The sequence below is a fragment of the Rhinatrema bivittatum genome, chromosome 4 (genome assembly GCF_901001135.1).
Source record: "Rhinatrema bivittatum chromosome 4, aRhiBiv1.1, whole genome shotgun sequence".
In the NCBI taxonomy this organism is placed as follows: Eukaryota; Metazoa; Chordata; class Amphibia; order Gymnophiona; family Rhinatrematidae; genus Rhinatrema; species Rhinatrema bivittatum.
The window spans coordinates 375,350,514-375,376,251 of record NC_042618.1 but is presented as its reverse complement, the minus strand read 5'-3'; the positions used below and the strand labels follow the sequence as shown (position 1 = coordinate 375,376,251).

The 25,738-nt window shown below is 41.6% G+C and overlaps 1 protein-coding gene across 1 annotated transcript in view; it reads right to left on the bottom strand.

Moving 5' to 3' along the window:
- Nucleotides 1-4,561: 4,561 nt before the first annotated feature.
- IL17RB (interleukin 17 receptor B) overlaps nt 4,562-25,738 on the bottom strand; it is a 50,293-nt gene continuing 29,116 nt past the window's right edge. Inside the window, exons 6-11 of the mRNA XM_029597508.1 lie at nt 17,873-17,920; nt 13,190-13,359; nt 10,727-10,792; nt 7,943-8,015; nt 7,432-7,542; nt 4,562-6,627 (exon numbers count right to left, since the gene is read on the bottom strand). Coding sequence (XP_029453368.1) covers nt 5,984-6,627; nt 7,432-7,542; nt 7,943-8,015; nt 10,727-10,792; nt 13,190-13,359; nt 17,873-17,920 — 1,112 coding nt within the window. The 3' untranslated portion in view covers nt 4,562-5,983. The remainder of the gene's footprint in view (nt 6,628-7,431; nt 7,543-7,942; nt 8,016-10,726; nt 10,793-13,189; nt 13,360-17,872; nt 17,921-25,738) is intronic.

The following is a 25,738-nucleotide window of genomic DNA, read 5'->3' as shown; positions in this document are numbered from 1 at the left end:
AATCCAGAGGAATGGCAGCTGTCGCCCACAGCTTTCCAGATGATTGTGGATCAGTGGGGGACGTCGGGCATGGACCTATTAGCAGACAGGTCCAACGCTCAAATACCCAGATATTTCAGCCGCAGGCGGGATCTGCTATCCCTGGGGATCGATGCCCTGGTACAGTCATGGCTTCAGGGAATCCTGCTATATGCCTTTCCTCCGTGGCCCCTGCTGGGTGCCATTTTACACAAGATTCAGCGACACAGAGACCTAGTTCTTCTAGTGGCCCCGGACTGGCCAAGAAGACCCTGGTACACAGACATGAGAAGACTACTGGCAGGGAATCCTCTACGCCTGCCTCCACACAGGGACCTGCTGCGGCAAGGTCCCATCCTCCACAAGGACCCAGCTCAATTCTCTCTTACGGTCTGGCCATTGAGAGGGCTAGATTGAAGAAAAGAGGATACTCTGAGCCGGTAATAGATACACTCCTCCGAGCACGCAAGTTCTCCACATCACTGACATATATCAGGATCTGGAGGGTTTTTGAAGACTGGTGCGACTCTCACAGCACCAATTCACATACCGCTAAGATTCCTATCGTTTTAGACTTCCTACAAGATGGACTTCAGAAGGGTCTGTCCCTCAACTCCATCAAGGTTCAGGTAGCAGCGCTGTCTTGCTACGGTCCCAGGAGTGACAGCAACACCATTGCCAAACACCCAGACGTTTCACGTTTCTTGAAAGGAGTCAAATACATTCGCCCGCCACTGAAGTGGCCAGTGCCCTTGTGGAACCTAAACCTAGTGTTGGAATTTCTAGCGGGATCTGCCTTCAGGCCCCTTCGAGGCCTGTCTCTCCGTTTGTTAACCTTGAAGATGGTGTTCTTACTGGCTGTGTGTTCAGCACGCCGCATCTCAGAGCTACAAGCGCTGTCCTGCCGTGATCCATTTCTCAGAATCACTCCAGAAGCTATCCATCTTCGCACGGTTCCTTCCTTCTTACCCAAAGTGGTCTCATCCTTTCACCTCAACCAAACCATATCCTTGCCATCTACGGAAGGTTTGAAGAAGTCAGAAGAAGGTCGAATACTGCGTCATCTCGACATCGGCAGAATACTGGCCAGATACTTGGAAATGTCAGAAGCAGTACGAAAGACGGACCATCTGTTCGTCCCTCACAGCGGGAAGAAGCAAGGGGAAGCGGCCTCATGGCCAACCATCGCCCGCTGGATCAAAGAGGTTATCAAGGCAGCCTACGTTGAGGCGGGAAAACCACCGCCTCTACAGGTCAAGGCTCACTCTACCAGAGCGCAAGCGGCCTCTTGGGCAGAAACTAGGATGCTGTCGCCTGCAGAGATCTGTAAAGCAGCAACGTGGTCCTCCCTCCTTACCGTCTCCAGCTTCTACCGTCTAGATGTCCAGGCCAGGGAGGACACCGCATTCGCGAGGGCAATCCTGCACGTGCCTCGGGCAGCCTCCCGCCCAGTCCTGGAGTAGCTTTTGTACATCCCACTTGTTTTGAGTCCATCTGCTACACGCTAGGAAATGTTGAGATTACTTACCTGATAATCTCCTTTTCCTTAGTGTATGCAGATGGACTCAGCATCCCGCCTGGCTGCCGGTATACATGGGGATTCGCCGACTCACAGTAAGCCATGTTTTACTTATATAGGGCTTCCACCCTGCCGGGTGTCGACGCCTTCCAGTTGAGAACACTGGCGGTCTCCAGCTACCATCAATTGGTCAGGGTAATCCTGTTCATTTAAACGATCGGTCAGCTACAGCTTTTGCAAGGAAGATTACTGAATTGCTACACTTCCTGTGGGGGTATATGTACCCGTGCTGACGTCAGATCCGTCTCCAACTGCTAGCATGAGCACACTATACCCACTTGTTTTGAGTCCATCTGCATACACTAAGGAAAAGGAGATTATCAGGTTAGTAATCTCAACATTGCCATTTGTATTTCTCTGTGAAAGTTTTATAAAACATAAATACATAATGTAAATTAAATCCAGAAACATTTCTTATGTGTCATGGATAGCAATAACTTACTGTCAGTGTTTCACCCTTCTTTTTGACATCTGTAATGTAATACCGAAAGTGAAGTCACTTCTTTTTATGTTGAGAAATCCCCTGTCAATTACAATAATGAATAACAATCAATCTCATTGTTGAGACCGTTGAACTAAATTTGAAATGGTAGATCCAAAATTGTTACTTCAAAAAGGATGTGCGGTCATCCCCTTGAGGGCTGTTCCTGATTCTATGAACCTCCACTTCAAATCCGCAAAAGTATGCAAATATTGTACGACCCAGACGCTTCCAGATACGGAGGGATCTGCAGTCATAAACATCTCGGGTGAGTGTTTTACAACAGTTCAAATACAAGTTTTAGAAAAAAGTTTATCTTTTGTACCTACACAATCCATGATCCATTTCAATGTAAGATAGATTTACACCGCTTTTTCAGGAAATTACAATTACGTTTATTTTTTCTAAAAATCCACTGTCTCCTGATTTATCAATTGTTAGTTCTAATTCTACTTGGCCACCACCAGGCACAGGTGATCCATACATAAAACATACACAGACTCCATAATCCTCCATCTCAGATTGATGGAGGATTTAGACCAAGTTTTAATTTACCTTGGGCAGAATTTGGAGCATTACACTCATTGTCAAGTAATACCTATTTGGTTATAAATCAGCAAACAAAGGGGACGCTATTGTGATACAGTCCAGAGTAAAATATGTAGAGGAGATCAATTCCCAACTGGCAGATTGTACAAACTATAGGAGATTAGATAAGGAACATACAACAATGGAAGTAGGAAGAGGGCTTTAGGTTTCCTCACACAAAAAGAAGCCAGTTTTCTAATAGTAAAACAACCCAGAATCCCCATTATATACATGGTTCCAAAGATCCATAAATCACTTGAAAATCCACTGGCAAATCCATAGTTTCTGCCAAAGGGTCTGCATTGGAACCTTTATTGATGTTTGTAGATCGCTTTTTGCGACCATCAGTAGTGATGGCACGTTCTTATGTGAAAGAAACAAATGTGGAGGATTTTATAGTCTTTACAAAACGTACAACAGATGTATTTAGTAACTTTGGACATCAGTTCCTTATACACTAGCATGCCATTGGAGGAACCCCTCAAGGTAATTCAAGACACCTTGAATATGAGATGGAGACCACACAGGGTGCCTATGGACTTCATTTTAAAGATGGCAGAATTAGTGCTTTGTGAAAATTACTTGAAGGTATATTCTGCAAACAGATAAATGGTACTGCCATGGGAGTCTCGATAGCTCCAGATGTGGTGAATCTGTATATGGCCACCTTTTGAAGAATCTTGCCTATATAATAGCAGCCCTTTTGATTTAGTATATCTGTAGGTGTAACATATTGATATATTTTTCATATAGAAGTGTCCCTAAAACATTTTGGAATGTGGCTCAACACATTGGATAGTAATTTAATTTTTACCATGACATGATTTTTGTGTCATCACTTATCTAGATATTACCATTTTCAAAGAGGAAAGCATATTGTGAACATCCATATTTAGAAAACCCAGCAATAGGAACACCCTTCTCCATTTTAGCAGTTAACCATTTAGGCTGCAAAGTAATCTACCTACTGGCTAATTTTTACACCACCAAAGAATCTGTTCAATGAATTCAGACTTCTATATGCAGGCTGAGATCTCAGCAAAGAAATTATTGGTCCGAGGCTATCCTTGTAGAATCATCAGAAGGGCCTTTAAAAAGGCCACCAATGCAGAAAGAGATTGGTTATTGATTGACAATGACAGTGTGATACAGTATACTAATAGAGCTCCATTAATGACTAGCCTAATATTACAGCATTGGTCTATATTGCAGATGCACACGGTTTTCCTACAAAGACCCCTGATTGCTTATTCCAGGGGCAAACATTTGTGACTATGCTGTACATGCTGCACTTCCGGTGTTGAATGTCCCAGTGGAACAGAAATCGAAGAACTATGTTCTATGTGTGCACAAGTCATCATAGGTCCTTACCGGAGTGATCCTCACACGGAGAGAACGTGCGAGTCAATGCATTTTCCGGATTGTCAAACATCATTGGTAGTCTATATGATCATTTGCCCATGTTTAGAAAAGTATGTGGGTAGAACTTGAACAATATGCAGATGCTTTAATAAACATCACAGTTGTATATTACCACCAAAAAAACTGCAGGCACCAACGGTGCAACATTGCATACCAAATTTGCAAACTTTTGCGGATTTGAAGTGGAGAGTCATAGAATGGATCCATCAAGGGGATAACCTCGTGTCCTTTTTGAATTACAAGGAACAATTTTGGATCTACCATTTCAATTCAGTTCAATCCAATGGTCTCAACAATGAGATTGATTGGCATTCATTACTGTAATTGATGGGATTTCTCAACATAAAAAGAAGTGATCTCAGTTCTGGTACTACGTTACAGTCGTCAAAAAGAAGGATGAAATGCCGAGTGGTTACTGCTATCCATGACACATAAGAAATGTTTCTGGATTTTAATTACATTATGCATTTATGTTTTATATATCTTTCATGGAGAAATACAAGTAGCCATACCCTGATGAAGGACAGTTGTCCGGTCCGATTTGAGGATTTGAGAGGCTTATATCTAATGGTTTAAACATGCATGCAAGACTTTAAATATAAGAAGACACTTTTGGATTAAGATAAGTAATTAAGAAAATGCTCTCGATTTTACTTGCATAAAATAATTTTCCAAAAAATGTATACACTGACTGATGATTATATATAAGACAGAGATTATGTGAGTAACATCTTTGATTATGCCTAGTATGATGGTCATATTATACAGATATTTTTCTCTACCATGTTAAAGTGAAAAGTAGAGCTGGGAAGGAATAAATATTATTGTGATTAGAGGAATGTGCCCATCTCTATTGTGAATAGAAGGAGGGAGGGGTATTTTGTGATCCATTTGCTGCTTTAATTGAAATCTGTAGTTAGGTATATTTATTTTATTTTATTTAACATTTTTATATACCGGCATTCGTAGGACACATCATGTCGGTTCACAATTAACTGAGAAAGGAAATTACATTGAACAAGGGGGTTTAATTACATTGAACAAGGGGGTTTAACTGGGAGAAATTGGAAAATAATTGGATAATAAAGAACAAGGTAAATAGCGAAGTACAAGAGATAGAGTAATTTACATCGTGTATTCAAAATAAGGTATACATCGTGTATTCAAAATAAGGTATACATCGTGTAAGGTATTCAAAATAAGGTATACATCATGTATTCAAAATAAGGGTACCAATGTTAGAACTATTCCCATGGAACCTTATTTAAGCTGTTAAAGACTTTAATTATACTAACTATCTTTATAAAAATTAATGTGGAGCATACACAGAATAAAACAATATAGGAAATAATGTGACCAATTGCTGTATTATGACAAGATGAGATCAATATGGACCAGCATTTCCAAATGCAACATGTATTTTTTTTATGCTAAAATAAAGTTCACCAAAGAGTTTAAGCACTGAAAATGTATATATTTAGGACTATGTGACTCTTATGAATCTGCAAGCATGTTCTTGGAAAATTATTTAAAAGAAAAATGAAATTAGCTTTCAGTTCCTATTTAAAAAGCAGATAGACACATAAAAAAATGTCCTTGTTGTGGCAGTTTGTGATCTCTGATGCAGTGAAATTGCTTTTCCAAAGATGAAAATCATGTAGCAGTTGTTCATGTCTTATATCTTATAACTTTTATTCCTTTGTGCTTTTTATTTTCAAACAACTGTACAACCCACATAAGACTTGAGTGAAGACTTCAAAAGTTGAATTGTTAGAGACTGTACAAAACCATAAGCACCAAGGGAAACACAAATATTTCCCATTTGAAGAAGGAATCTGATCTCATGTCATAAAGCCCCTATAAGTCTCATATCAGTCTCTTTGCCGCTCATTCCACTACAGTGCTACACTGCTCTTTGCTTGATTCTTCTGCTCTAACACTGCAGTTTGCAGTTTCTGTATGCATTTCAGGTTAGTTTTACGACTTGTTACAAGTTTCATGTTGCAACTGTTTCTCCAGGTTTGTGGAAGGTTCAGGAGATCTTTACAAAAGAGATTGATGTCCTTCATGAAACAATACTGTGAACAAGTATTCAGGACATTCAGGGAGAGATCACCTTTCTGATTTAATTCATCAAAGTAGACCACCATGTATTTGTGCAGAGAAGACTGACTTTTCAGATCACTGCAGAAAAGATTAAGGGCCAGGTTGAACATAAAGTTATCTGCATCATTGTGGACTACTGTAGTTTCAGTAACAGATGCAACCCACTTGGTGGTTTTCCTGATAGCAATGAGAAAAATAATCTTATCTGCTATATCTTTCTGGGTAACAAACCATTGTACAGGACCCATTTCAGCAATTCTCTCTTGCTGCCACATATCTAAAATGACATCTGCCCTGCAGTAGTCATTTAGAAATTCAGCAAAGGAAAGAACTGTGTTTTGAAAAAATGTCTTTTCTTTCAGATATATAACCAGCACTTTCATAGCTGGTTGCAGCTCTGCAGAGTAAATCAAAGATGATCTCATGACTTTACCTAGAAGGTGATAAATAAAAGACATAATGTTAAGCAGGTTTTCTACATAAATTCTATTTGGTGTTGCAGGAGTGTGGCCTAAGATAAAGTGGAACACATGGAGGTAAAACAAACACACAAAAGAAGGTTGAATTTGCACACATTTTAAATTGTAAACAGTGCTACCAATCATTAAAGCCCGGATTTTCAGAGGCCCGTGCACATGGCCGGGCCTTGCACGCATTTTAAAATTGGTCCAGCCATACGCCTAAATCCCGGTATGCACATAACGGCCAGGCCCTGAAAAAGGAGAGGGGAAACGACTTCTGCTCCAGAGGAGCAGTAAATAGTGAAATAAAATTTGGGGTAGGTAGGTAGGGATTAAGGGTTGGGGTGGAGAGGGGAAAGGGAAGGAGAGTTAGGCAGGGGGGTAGGGAACTGGGGGAGGCCTGATTGTGTCGCCGCACATATTTACTGAAAATTTGTCCCCCCCCTCCCCCCCGCTCGTGCCACCCACACATGCACGCATGGCCATGGTATTTTATAACATGTGCATGCCAGCACATGCATGTTATAAAATCAGCACGTCTATGTGCACGTGCTGGGAACCGCACACATATGGATGGATGCACGCTCCTTTTAAAATTGACCCCTAAGGTTTGGCCTTCAGCCTTGGTGATTAGTGCTTCTACTCACAAGTTTCAAATTGGGTTAATGCTACCTTTTTTTGTATGTTTGTTTGTCCATTTGTTCAATCTCTGCATTTTTACTTTTCTCTATTACAAAAAAAAAAAGAAAAGAGAAACAAAGTCCGTAATTCCTTACCATGCTTCCAAATAAAACACATTGCAGCAGTAAGCACACAACTGATGAACAATAAACTAGTTAAAATGATGAGATAGGGAGGTTGCTCCTCTGCTGGTTTCAAGACAGTTCCTAAAATATAGAGAGAAGTAAGGGGAAAGATCTGCATAATAACTGAGATGTTTCAGTTGCATTAGTGCCAAGACGTCAAAGGGGATATTGAATTCAAAACTAATCCTTAATAAAGCAATGCCCTTCTGAACTTTCTGCTGGGGTAGCATTTTGTGAGTTACACACGTACCACTGAATACTTATGAAAATCCAAGTACCCTGCAGCATTCACCTTTAGAATACCATTTTCAAAATGCTTTCTCCCAGTTTGTGTGTACCACAGGAATCTTTTGAAGAAAATGCTCCCTACCATGACAGCCATGCGACTACGACTAGTGAAGCCTAGCACTGCTCCACAGTTAATTGACCTATGTTAAAATGAGTTTGGTTGTGATCAAAGATTTTCAAAAGGGAATACTACCTTGACAGCAGTTTACAACTCTTAGGTAAAGCCTTTGACAGTCATTTCCACATTTAGGGAAAAAAGGCGTTATCTAAAGGAAAAAAGTAGAAATGTTTAGTCATCAATATTTATATCACAGACCCCTAAACCACATAATGGGAGTTTCTGTTCTTCTATATTGTCCTCAATTGTCCCTGGTACCAGTTCTTATTAAGAGCCGTATAAAAAAAATTAGTTCACTGTACCAGCAGTGTCAAATGTTTGAAAACTGGGAAAGAATTATACAACTATCTCCTAGCAAGTCTTAACATAATAGATAACAGAAGAACACCAGTCAGTCCATGCAGTCTGCAGAGTCATCAATCATTCCTGTTCTCAGTGCAAGGATATATGCCAGCAGTAGACTGACTTAGATAAGAAGTGATATTCTGCAGTTTTGCTTTGTTTTTTACTCATTGGTTCTTTGGGAAAGCATACAAGATCCCATACTTAAATCAACACCCTTGCTGGCCCCTCCACAGTCTCCAGTGTCTCCTCAGTCCTCACTAGGCTATGTAGTAATCTAAAAATACTTCCTAAAACCAGTGAGGTTGTTGCCCAGACATCTGACCACCTAGGTCCCTGTGGACTTACTGGACAATGTCTGGCCATCACCAATCTGGGTTTTTTTTCTAGGAAATTGCAGCCTGCTGGTATCATTCTGGCTATCCCATAGTCTGCACTATCACTAGGTCATGTTATCTTTTACTGACCTTCGTTTTGTCCAGCTCCTTATGTCTCCTTATGCCTGGACAAAGTTCAGGGTAGGCTGCTTGCAATACTGCAACCTCCCAGCCCTGTTTTTACCTCTGTTATAGAATATTAAACCCATCTAACCCAATTTCACTCCTGATGCAAAACCACAGACCCCAGCTGATCTCTGGCTTTCCCCTTACTTTTTTGCAGCTAGGTAATCTCTGTGCTTATTGCTTGCCTTTTTTTATTTATTTGTTTATTATTCTGTTTCTACTTAAGGGGGCCATTTTCCAAAGCTATCGCACGCAAAAAGTCCCTTTACGCGTGCGATCACTAAAAAGGGGCGGCGTCAAGATGAATAGGAGGAGTCAGGGCGCACAGGGGCAGACACCGTGAAGATATCCTCTTTTGATTCCAACTTTCATGATATCAAAATGGCTTACTTTCAGGTACTGTAGGCATTTTCCTGTCCTCAGAGGGCTCACAATCTATGAAGCAGATTTTAAAATGTACGCCCGATTTTATAACGTGCGCGCAGCCGCACTCATGTTATAAAATCAGGGGTTGGCACGTGCAAGGGGGTGCACACTAGTGCACCAAGCCCTCCTGGAGACCAGCTGGCTTTCCCCGTTCCCCCCCCCCACCCCACCTTCCCCTCCCTTCCCCTACCTGTCCCGCCCCAACCCGAAAAAAAAAAACATCCCGTAACTTGCGCGCGCCGGCCCAGCGGCCTTGCAGAGGCCTCTAGCCACACCCCTGCCCTGCCCCTAGACAGCCCATTTTTTCAAGCCCCGGGACTTACATGTGTCCCGGGGCTTTATGCACACCGCCAGGCCTTTTGAAAATAGGCCCGGCGCGTATAATCCCCCTACACACGTTAATCCAGCTGGATTTATGTGCGTAGGGCTTTTAAAATCTGCCCTGTGGGTATATTGACTAAGCTGCAATGGATATAACATACGAAAAATGGTGTGTATCATGCAATATATCCATATCACAGCACTATCATGCAATATTAAGGATATCGCATGATATTTTCCCCAAAAAACTGCTCCTATTGTAATAAGCTGCTTTGCATACACTTTGCATGCAGAAAATTTCCAAATGCATGCAAAGCAGCAAATGTCATGCAAATCCAATAACGCAGCTTGCAAAAAAAATAATACAAGCCATATTATTTGCCAAAAAGTTAGCTACAACTCAGGAGTTGTATATACTTTTCAATGGGAGCATTGGGACGTTAACGCTGGCGTCCCAGGTGAAGGGGGCTGTCATTACATATTTTTCACATTTGCCTGTGATATATTTTCTCGCTGAGTTTTTCCGCGAGAAAAAACATCATGGGGAGCTGCTGAGATTTTTTCGTGAGAGGAAAAAATACTGAGGGGACACCCCCCACCCCGTGGTATTTTTCCCCTTCTGTGATGAAATATAGCAGCATAGCAAATGATCCCCTGCGTTTGTATCTGAGGCAACAGTCAGTGAAGTGACTTGCCCAAGGTTACAAGTTTGTAAACAGGATTTCATCCCTGGTTTCCCTGGTATACAGCCTACTGCTCTAGCCACTAGGCTACTTCTCTTTACCAGATATTAACATTTTCTTTTAAATAGTTTCCATTATACTAGTTTCTTCCACTGCAAGCAAAATGCTCTGAAAAAGTATTGTAGAAATACTGTCTCCTTCCCTCCCTCCTCTGTTTAGAATGACTAACTCTCAAATGCCTGCAATTTTAGTAACATTTTGGAATATGTGTAGAAGACTAACATGTTCTGAAGCCCCACTAAAATGTATTGCACTGGAAATTTTTTTTTCATTATTATTTTGCAGGACAGAGCATAATAAAGGTTCCATTTTTAAGCAAAATGAGTCACTGTCCCTCCAAATGAAAGGTAATTTATTTCACCTTCACTCACAGGGTTACTTACAACAGAGCAGTTAGCAATATTCTGACTATGCTGCGTTTACCACTTTAATTACAGCTTTCACTGGAAACCCTGATATAAGCAATATGTTGAAAATAAATGTCATTTTTCTATTAATGTTAGTTGGGAAAAAAAAATATTTACCTCTACTGTAAAATTGGAAATTTCCCCAGATATTGGTATCTGAACAGAAACTCTGGTTTCATTTTTCTGAGACAATAAATAAAATAGTTATCATAGATAAAAACAGTCACATAAATACTGCTTGTATCACTCGTATTTTTATATTAACAATCCCTGTGACTTTTTATCAAAATCACATATAATTAGTTCATAACAGCAACTGGCCTTTGCTCTTGTTTATAGAGTCCTAACAAATCCGCCTCATGCCTATGAGCGGCGTGGGGGGGATGGGAAAGCAAGATGGCTGCCAAGCTCCAGCTGTGCTCTGAGATCTCTCTTGCCATTTTGGTTAAAAGGAAGGGCAAGGCTTCTTTCTTTACATCAGCGCCATCTGGCTCTTCTTTGGGAGTTATGGATTGTTTTGTTGTTTGGAGCGACGTGACTTATACTCCCTCTGGAAGTTCTGGCAGTTGGGGGTCAGTGCAGCATTGGAAGGGCTGTATATTTCCTTGGCTGATGAAATCTCGCTTATCCCAGAAATTAGGAGGGCACCTGGAGATCATGTGACAAGTTTGGAATTAGCTCTGCCGTAGCCTTTAGATCAGTGGTCCCCAACCCTGTCCTGGGGGCCCACCAGCCAGTCGGGTTTTCAGGATATCCACAATGAATCCCATATTCATTGTGGATATCCTGAAAACCCGACTGGCTGGTGGGCCCCCAGGACAGGGTTGGGGACCACTGCTTTAGAAGATAGCACTCTCAGCTTCGGCATGGTCAGAGCCCCAGTGGGAACAGGGCTCTGTTGTTCCAGTGTACTGGAATCTTCTTCACTTTCATTATGTGGTGCAGCACCTGATTCTGGATTGCCTTTTTCATCTCAACCACAGATTGAGCCTGCTGGATTGATTTCTGGACAGTGGGACTTTTATATGCCATGTCCTGAGGTTTTCACATTAGAAACCTTGTAGATTGCGATTGAAAATTTACATATACCTTTACCGATTAGAAAGCATAAGCAAGTAGGAAATGAGGATTTATCCCCTATATCATCGGGCAGTTTTGATCTATCAGCTTTTCTAGAAAGTTCTGGAGGAATTTATGTTATACCGTTAATACTAACAGTCAATTCTGTGGTTGAATCTGACCAGGACTGGATTTTAAAAATATATTTCAAACACAGGAATGATTTGTTTGAGAAGATGAGAAGAAGGATTTTTCCTGATGTGGCAAAGGCCACTCAAAAGAAGAGGAAGCAGTTTTGTTATTACATTCCAGAGTGTTACACATTGGAGCTATGTTCTTTCTAACATTTCCCTGCAAATGTGTACATTTAGATTTACAGTAAGCAAGCAATATATGTCTTTTTTGAACTGTCCTTCTGCAGGATTTGGTGCTGATCCTTCATCTGAAGATGAAAATCCCACCTTGTTATTTTGTAAAGTTGGTACTAGAGCTTGGTAGCCTGTTTACTTATGATTTATGTTGTCATTTTCTTTTGAGGAACCTTCTATTTTCTCCTGCCTTATCATATTAGAGGACTTTAGTATTGGAAAGATTATTTATTATTTTTCTTATTTTCTTTTGTTATGATTATTTAATCTTTTATTACTATTTTTATGAGAAATTTTGTCTTGGAAATTAGATTTAAATGCAAATAAGATTATAAAAAAACACATAGTATCAGTTATTATCTATTTTTAATCATTTCAGCACTCACACAACTTGGGTTGAGTCGCAATGTTCCCTCTGCATGCGGAGTGACTTTAAACATGGAAGCATGCTTTCAGAACCAGGCTCTCCCTGACAAGTATCCACCCATCGCTTTCCGATCTTAAAATACCCCACAAATTCAGCAAACCTTGCTTTATTATGACCTCTGTCTCCCATTCTACTCTCCAACCAGACTCAATCATGGCACCATATTATCAACACACTCCTATACAAATTGTAGAGTGCTGCATATTGAATTCCATATCTTATCTACTGCTCCTCTTTTACATATCTTGTAAGGACCTACTTGCTCTCCTTATTCAGGATTTCTTCATTTCAGTCTCATTGCTTTGAGCACCCCAAATCCTGGCAGTACAAGGTTCATAGACCACATTTACATGTGATATTGTAAATATTGACATAATACTGTACAGCACAACATATAGAGCCCAGCTTTCAAAACTCCACAATACACCATTTGCTCACATAAGAGGGCATGAATGGACATTTATACTAGTGTCTTCTAAACAAAATAACAACTTGCATGTGTACTTTTGAATCCCAACTCCGAACACCCTTAGACCCCCCCCCCCCCCCGCCCCTTATTTTCCCTGTTATTGTTTATGTATGACACTGCAAGTATGCATGTAATCTTGAAGTATATATAACAGCATATACATGTGTGCATACTATGTTTATACACACACATATCTCTTTGGAAATTACTTCCATAAATTGCTATTTATTTAAATACATTTACAGAGAAAGACATACCTTAAAAATCATAATGTTTCCAATGATGTCACAGGAAATGAGAAGTGCGAAAGATTCCACGCAATTGAACAGTTGAATACGATATTTATCTGCAAGACTGCTGACAGTATAATTCACTTCCATTGCTCCCTTAATCTGATAGCTAGTTATATTTGGATGCCAAAGGCTTCCTGTGTGCAGTAACACAGAAAATACAGGATGACAGCAGATAAAGACCAAAAAGGGCCACCTAGTCTGCCCAGCATTGATTTTAGGCTCATCTCCCAAAGTAGATCAACTTCCCACATGGAACCCAAACCCCAGTCCTGTTGTATCCTCTTTAGGATTGCAACTGCTGCTCTGTGCAGGTTACCCCATGCCTTCCAGGAAGCACAATGCAGTCATATACTGCTGGCTTGGGCTGCAACGGTCGCTCAGTTTTTCATTACCATTCTCTTGCCACTAGGGATCCTCTGGGTTTACCCCATTATGTGCACTCTAAAACATTATTGAGTGTGAGTTTTAATGCACAAGCCCTTTGTCTTGGGTTTCAAAAGGATACATGTCAGTAAGTTTGTGGGCCGTATAGTATGTTGTATGTGAAGATTCTATTGTTTATATGTACATACTATATATTTTTAGTCTGTTCTGATCTTTTTTGGAAGGACAGCAAGTAAATACCACAAATAAATAAATAAATACATTTTTTAAAGTTTGTCACTATCCTTGCATCACCACCTTTTCTGGGAGAGCATTCCAGGCATCCCCCAACCTCTCTATGAATAAATACCTCCTGACATTGCTCCTGAATCTACCTCCTTAGGGCTACATATTGTGACTCCCTAGTTCCACATCTTCCTGTGCATTAATACCTTTAGGCAGTGGTGAGCAAACCTTTTGAACCATACCTCCCTTCCATTCATGCAATTGGTTGGCACCCCCAAAGTGAGTTCTTATTTACACACACCCTTGCGTGCATGAAGTGTATTCACCAGGCAGCCTGACTGCCAACCAGTGGCTCAAAGCCTCCTTTTTGTCTCTCTTTAAGTTGATGAAAGGAGTAAGCTCACATTCACAGGCACAGAGAGGCAGACACGCTGTACCCAAATACCTCGCACCCAGAGAAACATAGACACCCAATGCCCAGACCGACAGAGAGTGAAACAGATAAAGACTGGCATAGAGACCCTCCCCCCCCCCCCACACCCACACACAGTTACCACATACCTTGACGGACACAGAGAGACAAAGATATCCCACAGAGACAGAAATGCAACACCCAGACAGGTACAGAGACACAGACATACCACACCTAGACAGAAAAACACAGACAGACATCACAGACACAGAGAGAAACATGGACAACACATCCAGGCACAGAGACACAGGCAGACAGACCACATCACACACAGAGACATAGACCACACACAGACCAAAGCATAGAAAACACAGACACACACTCCATACCACGCCCAGGCCACACACCACAATGGTAAGGGCTGGACATTTTTTCAAAAAACTTCTGTGCTAGTCAAATTTTTTAGGAATGGAGAAAAATTCCATCCTACCCTGCACAACATTTTTTTCCTGGCTTTTTTTTATTGTTTTTGCTCATTCTTCCTATTTTTCTAAGAAATCAAGAGGTTGCCATACTAGGTCAGACAAAGGGTCCTTCAAACCCAGCATCCTGTTCCTGCAGTGGCCAATCCAGGTTACAAATAAGTAAACATTAAATATATCCCAAAATACTAATGCTCATAATAAGCAGTGGGTATTCCCTAAGTCCAAGATGATTAATAGCAGTTTATGGACTTCTCCTCCAAGAACTTAGCCAAAACAGCTATACTAATTGCCTAGTTAACCACATCCTCTGGCAACAAATTCCAGAGCTTAATTGTGTGTTGAGTGAAACAGAATTTTCTCCAGTTTGTTTAAAATGTGCCATTTGCTATCATCATGGAGTGCCCCTTAGTCCTTCTGTTATCTGAAAGCGTTAATAACCGATTCACATTGACCCATTCTAGTCCTTTTATGATTTTCTAGTCCTCTATCATATCCCCCCTCAGCTGTCTTTTCTCCACACTAAACAACCCAATTTTTTTAGCTTTTCCTCATAGGGAAGTCATTCCATCCCCTTTATCATTTTGGTTGCCCTTCTCTGTACCTTCTCCATCACAACTATATCTTTTTTGAGATGTGGTGGCCAGAATTGTACACAGTATTCAAGGTGCGGTCTCACCATGGAGCGATACAGAGACATTATGACATTTTCTGTTTTATTCACTCTTCCCTTCCTAATAATTCCTAACATTCTGTTTGCTTTTTGATCTCCGCAGCACATTGAGCACACACATTTTTATTTTTGTATTTTTCTTAGTTTGCTTGTCTTTTTAATTTTTTTCATATTTTGATTTAACTTTTTTTTACACTTTTTGCCTTTTTCCCTCATTCCCTTCCACTTCCTCATTCTCTCTGGCCTCTTTGCCCGTCCTCTCCCCAGCCTCACCACTTATTTTTCCCAGTGGGAAATAGCTGTGACCCCTCTCCCTGCTCCTGGGTTGAGGGTGGCAAGGTCTTCCTGGGTTGTGGAACACCACAGTGGTTGTTGCCATGTCCAGATCTGCCACAGAGTAAGCAGCTCCCCACCTGGACCCACCAAAAGAGACAGATGGCTTAACAAAGACATCACTATGTTCTGGCAGCTCCCTCCTGAACTTGCAGTGCCTCTATGGCACTGATATTGGACTGCATAGCCATTATTTTCTTCCCTGGTGTGCTCCCCTTCAGGATTGTTCAACACCCCCTGGGGTACCCATCCCCCAGTTTTCTCACCCCTGCCTTAAGGTATTTAAATGTCTGTATCATATCTTCCCCTGCCTTGCCTCTCTTCTAGGGTATACATTATTAAGTTCCTTCAGTTTCATTTCATAAGACTCTTGGTACAAAGCCTGCGCCATTGTGGTTGCCGTTTTCTGGACCATTTCTAGCCTCTCTCTATCCTTTCTGAGATATGGTTTCCAGAAGTGAATCCAGTACTCCAGGGGAGACCTCACCAATGATCTGCAAATAGGCAGCATCACCTCATTTTTTCTACAGGTTATTCCTTGCCCTATGCATCCAGACATCCTCCCAGTTCTGGATACTACCTTATCACACTGTTTTGCTAACTTGAGATCATATGAAACTATCTGGTCAGTACACATAAGCTCTTCACCACCTACTGCATACTGTTCCTGTTAATTTCTGAACCATAAGTACACTACTTTGCATTTTTTAGATTAAATCTTAACTGCCAGGTATTGGACCTCAAGTTTTCTTAGATCACTTTTCATTCTCTCTACTCCTTAAGGCAGAGCTTTCCAAACTTTTCATGTTGGTGACACACTTTTTAGACAAACATAATTTCACGACACGGTAATTCAGTCTACTAGTAAACCAGAGGTTAAAGGTTAAACGAACGAAACATATTTCGACAATTTATGTATGTTTCCTTAAATATATACATAAATAAAATGTTTCACGACACAACCTATCTCATGAAAACCTTAAATTTATATTAAAAATATATATTCCAAGATTCATGTTATTGTTATAATTTATGAGAAACAATAATAAAACAAATTGTCTGTCCCCCACACACTCATCTCTCTCCTCCCCCCAGCACATGTCTGGCCCCCACACACTCATATCTCTCCCCCTCAAGCACATGTCTGTTCCCCCCAGCACGTTTGCCCCCCACTCACTCATCTCTCTCTCCCCAGCACATGTCTGGCCCCCACACTCATGTACCTCGTCTTTTTGATTGTTGCCAGTTAAGTGCTTCACTCCCTTCCATGATCACCAGACACTGCTGCTTGCAGTCAGTACTCCTCATGGCCAGGCCTCATCGGCAGCAGCAGCCAATGCAAGGATGGCTGGGCTCGTTCCACCCACCAAGCCCCCCCAAAAAACGCGATTGACAGCAAAAATCACCCAATAATAAGCAACCCATAAACTGAAAAAAAAAAGTGAATCTCTAGAAAAAAAAAAGCTCAAACTCGCATCAGAGTTGACCGGGCTTGCGCGACACACCTGCACACTGCAGGCGACACACTAACGTGTCCCGACACATAGTTTGGAAAGCTCTGCCTTAAGGGGTGTCTACTCTGTTGCAGATTTTAGTGCCATCTGCAAAAAGCCAAACTGCTCTGTTCAACTTATTTTATAAAGAACAATAAAATATTCAACTGGAACTTTTCCAGTGAAGAACAAACATCATTCAATACTTCTAGGGCATTATTCATATTTTTCCTCAACCTTTCACTGAAACACAAACTTGCATATGTATCTGTACAAGCCCAAGTTATCTCAAGCCTGATGTATTTTCCCCTTATATGTAGTTATGCACATTTTCTACATTTACATAAAGTTCTTCCTCTTCCTTCTCCTCAGCACATTTCTGACCACTAAGTAGGTGGTTTTGAAGCAATCCAACTGATGAATCAGGTGCAAGACCAAGTGTTCAATGGTCATTTTCTCAACTCCCAGTCAATTCCCTTAAGACTGATGGGCTTTGTTTTTTCAAATAAAATGAAAATACTTTTGCATTCATATTAATAGGATGTCCTCATATTCATGGCATTTTTTGATGCAAGCATGAATAACCTTTGCTTTAAATTCTCATTATACAGTATCTGAGATTATTACAGAGAAATATTTACATACCTGTTGCTACACAGCTGTCCACATATTTCATAGTGCTATTGTTACAACCTGTAAATGCAAATTAATATTTTTGAAAAGGTGATCTTTGCAAATAATTTGTTATGATTTTTTTTATAGACTTGCTGGTTTTTCCTTTAAAAATGTCATGGTTTTCATTGATGACCATTTCTCAGTTAAAAAGTACAGTCTACTGCAAACGATCAAAGTTGTAATTATACATAGCTATGACCAGTGAGTGCCAATTAGCTTTTTGGTTAGCAGAATCATTTTCTTTAGTATTGTTACTATAGTTTTGGCAACTACTGAAGTTAGACTAACAGATATATAGGTGCTCACTCCCTCCCTGTCTCCACTTTTGTATTAGTGGGACTACATCCACTTTCCAGTTCCTCACAACCTCCCCCCATCTTCAAGGAGGAGTTGAACACAGCAGCAAAAGGCCCAGTCAGTGCTTTGAGTTCTTTTAGTATTCTGGGAAGTACACTATTGTGTCCCATGGCCTTACCCACTTTCATTTGTGTAAGTCAGTGGTTCCCAAACCTGTCCTGGGAGGACCCCCCTGGGTTTTCAGGATATCTGCAATGAATATGTGTGAGATGAACTGGTATGCAATGAGGCAGTGCACGCAAATCTCTCATATATATTCATTGCAGATATCCTGAAAATCTAACTGGCTGCGAGTCCCCCAAGACAGTTGTGGGAACTACTGGCTCTCACCCGCTCTCACGGCGTGCGCACAGGCCACTCTCCTGTGCGTGCGATTCAGTATTTAAATGAGGGCCCGGGGTAAAAAGAGGTGCTAGGGGCACTAGCGCGTCCCTAGCGCCTCTTTTTTGACAGGAGCAGCGGCTGTCAGCGAGTTTGACAGCCAACGGTCAATTTTGCCGGCATCGGTTCTCAAACCCGCTGACAGCCACGGGTTCAGAAACCGGACGCCGGCAAAATTGAGCGTTCGGTTTTCAACCTGTGAGCCGTGGGCCGATTTTAAATTTTTTTTTTTTAATTTTTTACTTTGGGACCTCCGACTTAATATCGCCATGATATTAAGTCGGAGGGTATACAGAAAAGCAGTTTTTACTGCTTTTCTGTACACTTTCCCGGTGCCGGCAGAAATTAATGCCAGCCTTTGGGCAGGCGTTAATTTCTGAAACTAAAATGTGCGGCTTGGCTGCACATTTTACTTAGTGAATCGCGCGGGAATAACTAATAGGGCCAGCAACATGCATTTGTATGTTGTGGGCGCTATTAGTTTCAGGGAGGTTGGCCGCGCGTTTTCGACATGCTATTACCCCTTACTGAATAAGGGATAAAGCTAGCATGTCGAAAACGCGCATCCAAACGCGGGTTAACAGTGCTCTCAGCCGGAGCACACTGTACTGTATCGGCCTGTAAATAGGGAATATCCCCAGCTGTCTTAAAAGTTAGCTGGATAGGTATTTCTGGCTAACTTTAGACCTGCCTGCAGAATGACTAGAGTTAGCCTATTAGATTCACCAGCTAACTTCACTCCTCCCTAGAACACCTACCACCTGCCCCAGGAACACCGCTGACATATCCGGCAAAATTCTAGCTAGATTTTAAAAAACGTTATCTGTCTAGAATTTAGCCAGATAAGTTGCCAAGTATCACAGCTAAGCCATTTAGATGCATAACTTTTCAGTTATCCTTCTAAATAGCTTTTGAATATGTGTTTGACAGTATGAATACCATCAACTGAAGACAATACAGTAAGTCCAGCCAAAGCCTGGACCAAGTTTTTGACCCCCCCCCCCTCCTTTCAAACCCAGCAACAATGATCTCCACCAGTAGAGATGTGCAATCGTTTTTGCCGAATTGGAAAATTTCAAAGAAATAGTCCAATTCAGCATGGGTTGGAGGACCCGAATCCCGAGATGGATTTTCCCTGAACTTTGGGGAAAATTCGTTGTTCAGGTTAGCGCGGGGGGGGAGGGGCACATTTATTAAAAAAAAAACAAACCCACCCAACCCTTTAAATTTAGTTGATTACAAAACCCCCCCCCCACCCTCCCGACCCCCCAAAACTTGCCTAAAGTCCCTGGTGATCCAGCGGGGGTGCCGGGAGTGATCGCCCACTCTCGGGCCATCGGCTGCCAGTAAACAAAATGGTGCCGGTGGCCCTTTGCCCTTACCATGTGACAGGGGCTACCGGTGCCATTGGTCGGCCCCTGTCACATGGAAGGAGCAATGGATGGCCTGCTACTTCTTTATCCCCAAGAAGTCTTGGGGACTGAGACACATCCTGGATTTAAGAAGCCCAAACGGGCCATTTGAACCATTGGAGTCGGCTTCTTTAAAGTTTTTAACATAGAAAGTAATATTTCTTTTGGAAGTAATGTCTATCAAAATATAGGGATGTGCAGAGGAAAAATATTTCTGCCTGGCTAGGGCTTTCTACCAATTTGGTTGGTGCTCTTTGCGCCTCATTTGGTGCCATGGGGTGTTTTTGGTACTTTGGGTGGCTGCTTTATGCATCTCATAATGCTTTCGGGTCTTCATGCCACTCTTTTAGTTTCTTTCACCCTCTATCACTGCTTTGGTTGGTACTTTTATCACCCTTCATGTTGCCTCAAGCTATTCATGCCACATTTGGTGCCACTTTGTCCCTCTTGTACAGCCTTGGGGATGCGGGGTCATGCCACTGTTGTTGTTGCCCTTTGCCCCACCTTTGCAACCTTTGGGTGATCTGGCCAGTCTTGCTGCTGTCTTGCTCCTCTCAAGAGGAACCCCACTTTTGCAACCCAAAAATGGGACTCCTGTCAAGAGAGGAGCAAAACAGCTGAGGTCCAATTCCCAGACCTTGCTCCAGTTACATGGTAGGGCAAGGTAACGTCAGCACCATTTTGAAAAATGGCGTTGAACAAGCAAGGTGCTAGGGGGCTCCCCAGCTCCAATGAGGGACCTTCAGCTTTTTTTTAAAGGTTCAGGGTGCAGGAGGAGTCTCAGGAAGTGAAGGAGGTGCCTAGGGGTGCAGGGAGTGGGGGGTGCTGGAGGGGATACACTATACCCTTAACAACTTTAGGAACTATTGGGGTTGCGGGGGTATCCCTGACCCACCAATGACTTTAATGTTCAACTTTGGAGAGGAGGGAGGGCCGTTGTTGCATGTGAATTTTAAACTTATTTTTTTATATGGAGGAGTTGATCCAGGGAGGGTCAGCCCTGAATCCTGCTCAACTTATCTTTCAGCCACAGCACTTGTTTTTTTTAGGTTGCAATCCATTATGGTGATGGCAGTCCCTTGAGGATAGGGCCATCATAGCACCTAAAGGGCTGCTCACCATGTTCTTTTGTCTCACAGTGTTTGGCTATGAGGCTAAAGAATGCATCATAGAGCCACAATCTTTTTTCAGGAGAGGGGTACCACTATTACAGAGTCATTACACCGAGATAATGGGACCCATCCCACAAAAAAAGTCTCAGTTTAGTGGCACTAGGCCTTAGATTATAAGCCCTCTGGGGATAGGGAAATACCTACAGAATCTGTATGTAATCCACTTTGAAGTGTCAAAAAGTGGAATATAAAAATAAATAAATAAATAAATAAATACATGTCTTTTTCTGCCAACAACAAGAGAGGAAATGCAAACAGCTTTTTGCACATGCTCAGACTTTACATAAAAGTAGGTCAGCATTACTTGATTCAGATAGCAGCTATAGGCTATTTAAAATGATGGTGCACTGTCATTTGTCCTACCTGTGGTTTCTGTGCCAGCTCTGACTCAGCTCTGATAAGGCTGTGAGGACACAGATCTAAGAGTTGATTGTTATAGTTACCTCTATCTGCTTATTCACAGATCACAACTATAGGCTAAAATGTGCCATTGACTTGATTGAAACACAAATGAATGAGACATATTTTTGTTTCATTTGTGGGACCCCCTCCATTCATTTCAGAAGACCAAAAAGTAGTTTCAGCATTCCATATTAATCTAGCCATTGTACTATGTTCTTCCTGAGGCCAAGTGCATTTGAAGGTGAGAAAGCCTTTCATAGCTTACCCCATCATTTATCAAAATGCACCAAAGTGTTTTTGCATGTGTTAAGGGCTTATTGCATGCAATAGCACCATATCATATGGTGCAAAGAAGAGAGAGACAGACTGACTGACTGACTGACTAGCTATAATACCCTGCCCCTAGATAGGTATTTATATCTCTATGAGAGGCCCACCTAGTAAGTCGAGGTGAGGTTTAGGTATTAGTGTAGGGGTTAGGGGCCACTTTGACATTCAATGTGAGACGTATGAACAGAAAAGTGCTCTCTTGTGAACATTTGATGACCCTCGGAGTGAGGAAACTCACCCAAAGATGAGATTTGTGCAATGTTCTCTCAACCTAGCTTGATGTTACCCAGGTAGAGAGTCTCTCTCTCTCCCCCCCCCCCCCCCCCCAGTGGTTGTATGTAGGAAATGGTACTTATCAAAAAGTGATCACAATTTGTAGTAACTTAGCTCTTCACATAGGTATTATTGCAATAAACTCCCTATTACCATAAAACACACCCCTTTTCCCATCGCATATGATATTTACCACATTTTGATAAATCCAGGCCTTAGATTGTAAAAGAGCCTTGGCTTACTTCAAAAGAAGAGCTCAGCCACATTGTCAGGCTTTGCAACTATTTGTCTCTTATGATCCTAACAAATTGGGCATAGCAATAGCCAAATGTACATTGTCCAACTGGCTAGGAGACTGCATCCTGCACCATTATATGCTAGCAGATCTCCAAATTGCAGACACAATCAAGGCTCATCAAGTTAGAGCCATAGCTGCATCAATGGGTAATCAGTGAGCCATACCACTTGAAGACATCTGCAAAGTTGCTAATTGGTCATGCAACTTTGCGCCCCATGACTGTCAGGACAATCTCTCAAAGAATGACAGTAAATTCAGACAAGCTGTTTTGTGTAGCTTGTTCACTCAGTGGTCTACTCTCCACAGTGGAGTCTGGGTTGCTTATTCAGTAAATGCTCCATTGCAACCCTCAGCTTGGGACTCCCCACATGTAATAGTTAATTTGATGGAAAAAAACAAGTTTGTTTACATAAATGGTGGCTTCCGTAGATAGCAGAGTGAATTATCCATACTAAATAGCCACCTGCTTCCCTGTAGAGTTGACTACCTAGGTAGAATTAGCTCTAATATTGACTGAGAGGGCTCACAAGGCAACACCTGACCCAGTAGAGCAAAAGCTCTACTAGCTAGGAGAAAGAGGTCCATTCGGTGTCACCAGATGATGTCACCCACATGTAATGGCTAATTTATCCTTCTATCTATGGAAAACACTATTTACAGTAAGAAAACTTGCTTTACCCCCTTCTTCTACCAACTGAGCAGTTTTCTCCTCTGTTTGGGCCTTTGCTTTTCTACGTGCCCTTCCTGCTTCCCTTTTGTTTTTTCTGATAATTCTGCCAGTCCTTTTCCTCCTCCTGTGTTTTTTTTTTTAAATGCTAACCTCTTAGCTCTTTCCATTTCTGCTACTTCTTGAGAGAACCATATTGGTCTCTTTCTCCTTTTACCATTGTTAACCTTGCACAAAGATTTGTTGCCTTCCCAGTACTTCCTTTTACGGCTGATCAAAGTTCCTCTTTATTCTTCAGCTCTCAAAATCCCAACCGAGCCTTCTCAACATTTTCTCTCATCCTCTTGAAGTCTGCTGTCCTGAAGTCCAAGACCCTAGTCTTTAGTATTTAATTTCTGATTTACATTCTGCCTTTTTTTGACTGGTTAGCCACTTTAAAGCAGATTACATGCAAGTACCAAAGATATGGTTCAGTTCAAATTTGAAGGCTGAACAAAGCAGTTCAACCATTACTAGGCCTTACGTTTCCCTTACCATGAGATCATAAGCTTGCTGGGCAGACTAGATGGACCATTTTGTCCTTTTCTGCCGTCATTTCTATGTTTCTGTGTTTCTATATATGTTTCAATGACATTGTCATCCAGGAGTCCTCCACTTCTAGCTGACATCACCAGCAGATTGAAGCCAGTTACCAACAGGGCCTTCCCTTGGCACATAATCCTGGTGATGCTTCTTATCAGGTCTGACTCCACCTCCACCCCCTTTGCAGGAAGTCTGTATAACACTCCCATGTATGTAGAATCTCTTTGAGGTTTTTACAGGACAGGCCACAGTAATTCATGTTCTCCCTGCTCTCCCTTTATTTCTGCTGCTATTATCATGTTTCAGACATGAACTGCTTTTCCTTTCTGCTTTTTCTATGTTCTTTCTCTTCTGAAGACACAGTAGCCAGGGATAGTCACATCCCATCCTGGTTTCTATTACAGCAATACTTGGGTGACTATAACTATATCCAAGTCTTCCTTTGCCATGATGACCTCCAGGTTTATCATTTTATTTACAAGACTGTGCATTTGCCTACTTGACTCTTCACTACGATCCCTCACATTTCTCTCTTTATTTCATTTTGTTTTCTTCATATTTTTCCTTTGGCTTGGTGGCTCTCTCCTCTTTGTTGTCTGTTATCCCTTCTAGGCTTACCTTGCTTTTTTTTTTTTTTTGCTTATGGCGGAGAGCAGTTTGTGTTTCATTGCTTTCTTAGTTTAAATGCCCCTCTAAATAGGAGTCGAAACAATGGCCAAAGCCCTTAGTATCCTTCTTGGATGGATATAAACTGCCCAGTTGTAAAGATCTTTATCCTCCCACATACATTTTTATTTTTAAGTTGTATAACACACTTCTCCCCAAAGCGATTTACATCATTAAAAATAGCAGAATAGACAAGCAATTCAGCACAATACATTAAAACATTTTTCAAAGTCTTCCTCTAGTTTTGCTCCCAGTGCTAAAATTTCTCCAGCATTGCCTATGAAACTCTTCCAATATTTTCAATAGAAAATCCTGGATGTAAGTTTTCCTTGTTGATATATGCTGCAAATGATTTGCCATTGAAGGCCTAGAGGCAAGCGCTATAACAGGGACAAGCAAACTTTTTGAGCCATGGCCCACCTTCCATTTATGCAAATGATTGGGCCCCCCAGATGGGTTAATATATAAACCCATCTGGGGGGGGGGGAACGACAAACCAATACACACATATATATATATACACTTACACACACACACACCCTTGCATACGTGAAGTGTATTCACCAGGCAGCCACACTGCCAACCAGTGGCTCAAAGCCAAGTTTCTGAAAGGAGTAAGCTCACATGAACACACAGGCACAGAGAGGCAGAGACCCCATACCAAGCCAGACACAGAGAGAAACAGATATCATATATCCAGACAGACACAGACACTCCACATCCAGACACAGAGACCCCATGCACAAATAGACACAATTACCCCATACCCAGATAGACTCAGACAGACAAAGACACCCCAGAGAGAGAGACAAACTAAACATCCAGATAGGCACAGAGACAGCTAGACAGAAAATCACAGATACACACCGCCCCAGACAGAAGACAGACACAGAGAGAGGCATAGACACAACACACCCAGACAGAGAGAGAGAGAGAGAGAGAGACACACACAGGCAGACAGACACGTCACACACAGAGATATAGACCACACACGCAGACCAAAGCACACCAGAGAAACACACTCCACACCACACTGGTAAGGCCTGGAAAATTGTTTTAAAAACTTAGATGCCAGCCAACATTTTTTAGGAGCTAAGAAAATCTCCATCCTACCCTGCCCAACTTTATTTGCTTTTTTTCTCATTAATTTGGTCTATTTTTCTCTCTATTTTTGTATTTTTCTTTTAGTTTGCTTGACTTTTTTTTTTCTCATTTTTTTTATTTGCTTATTTAAGTTTACACTTTTTGCCTTTATTCTCTCTTCCCCGCCTCCTCCATCTCTCCCCTCCACGTCCT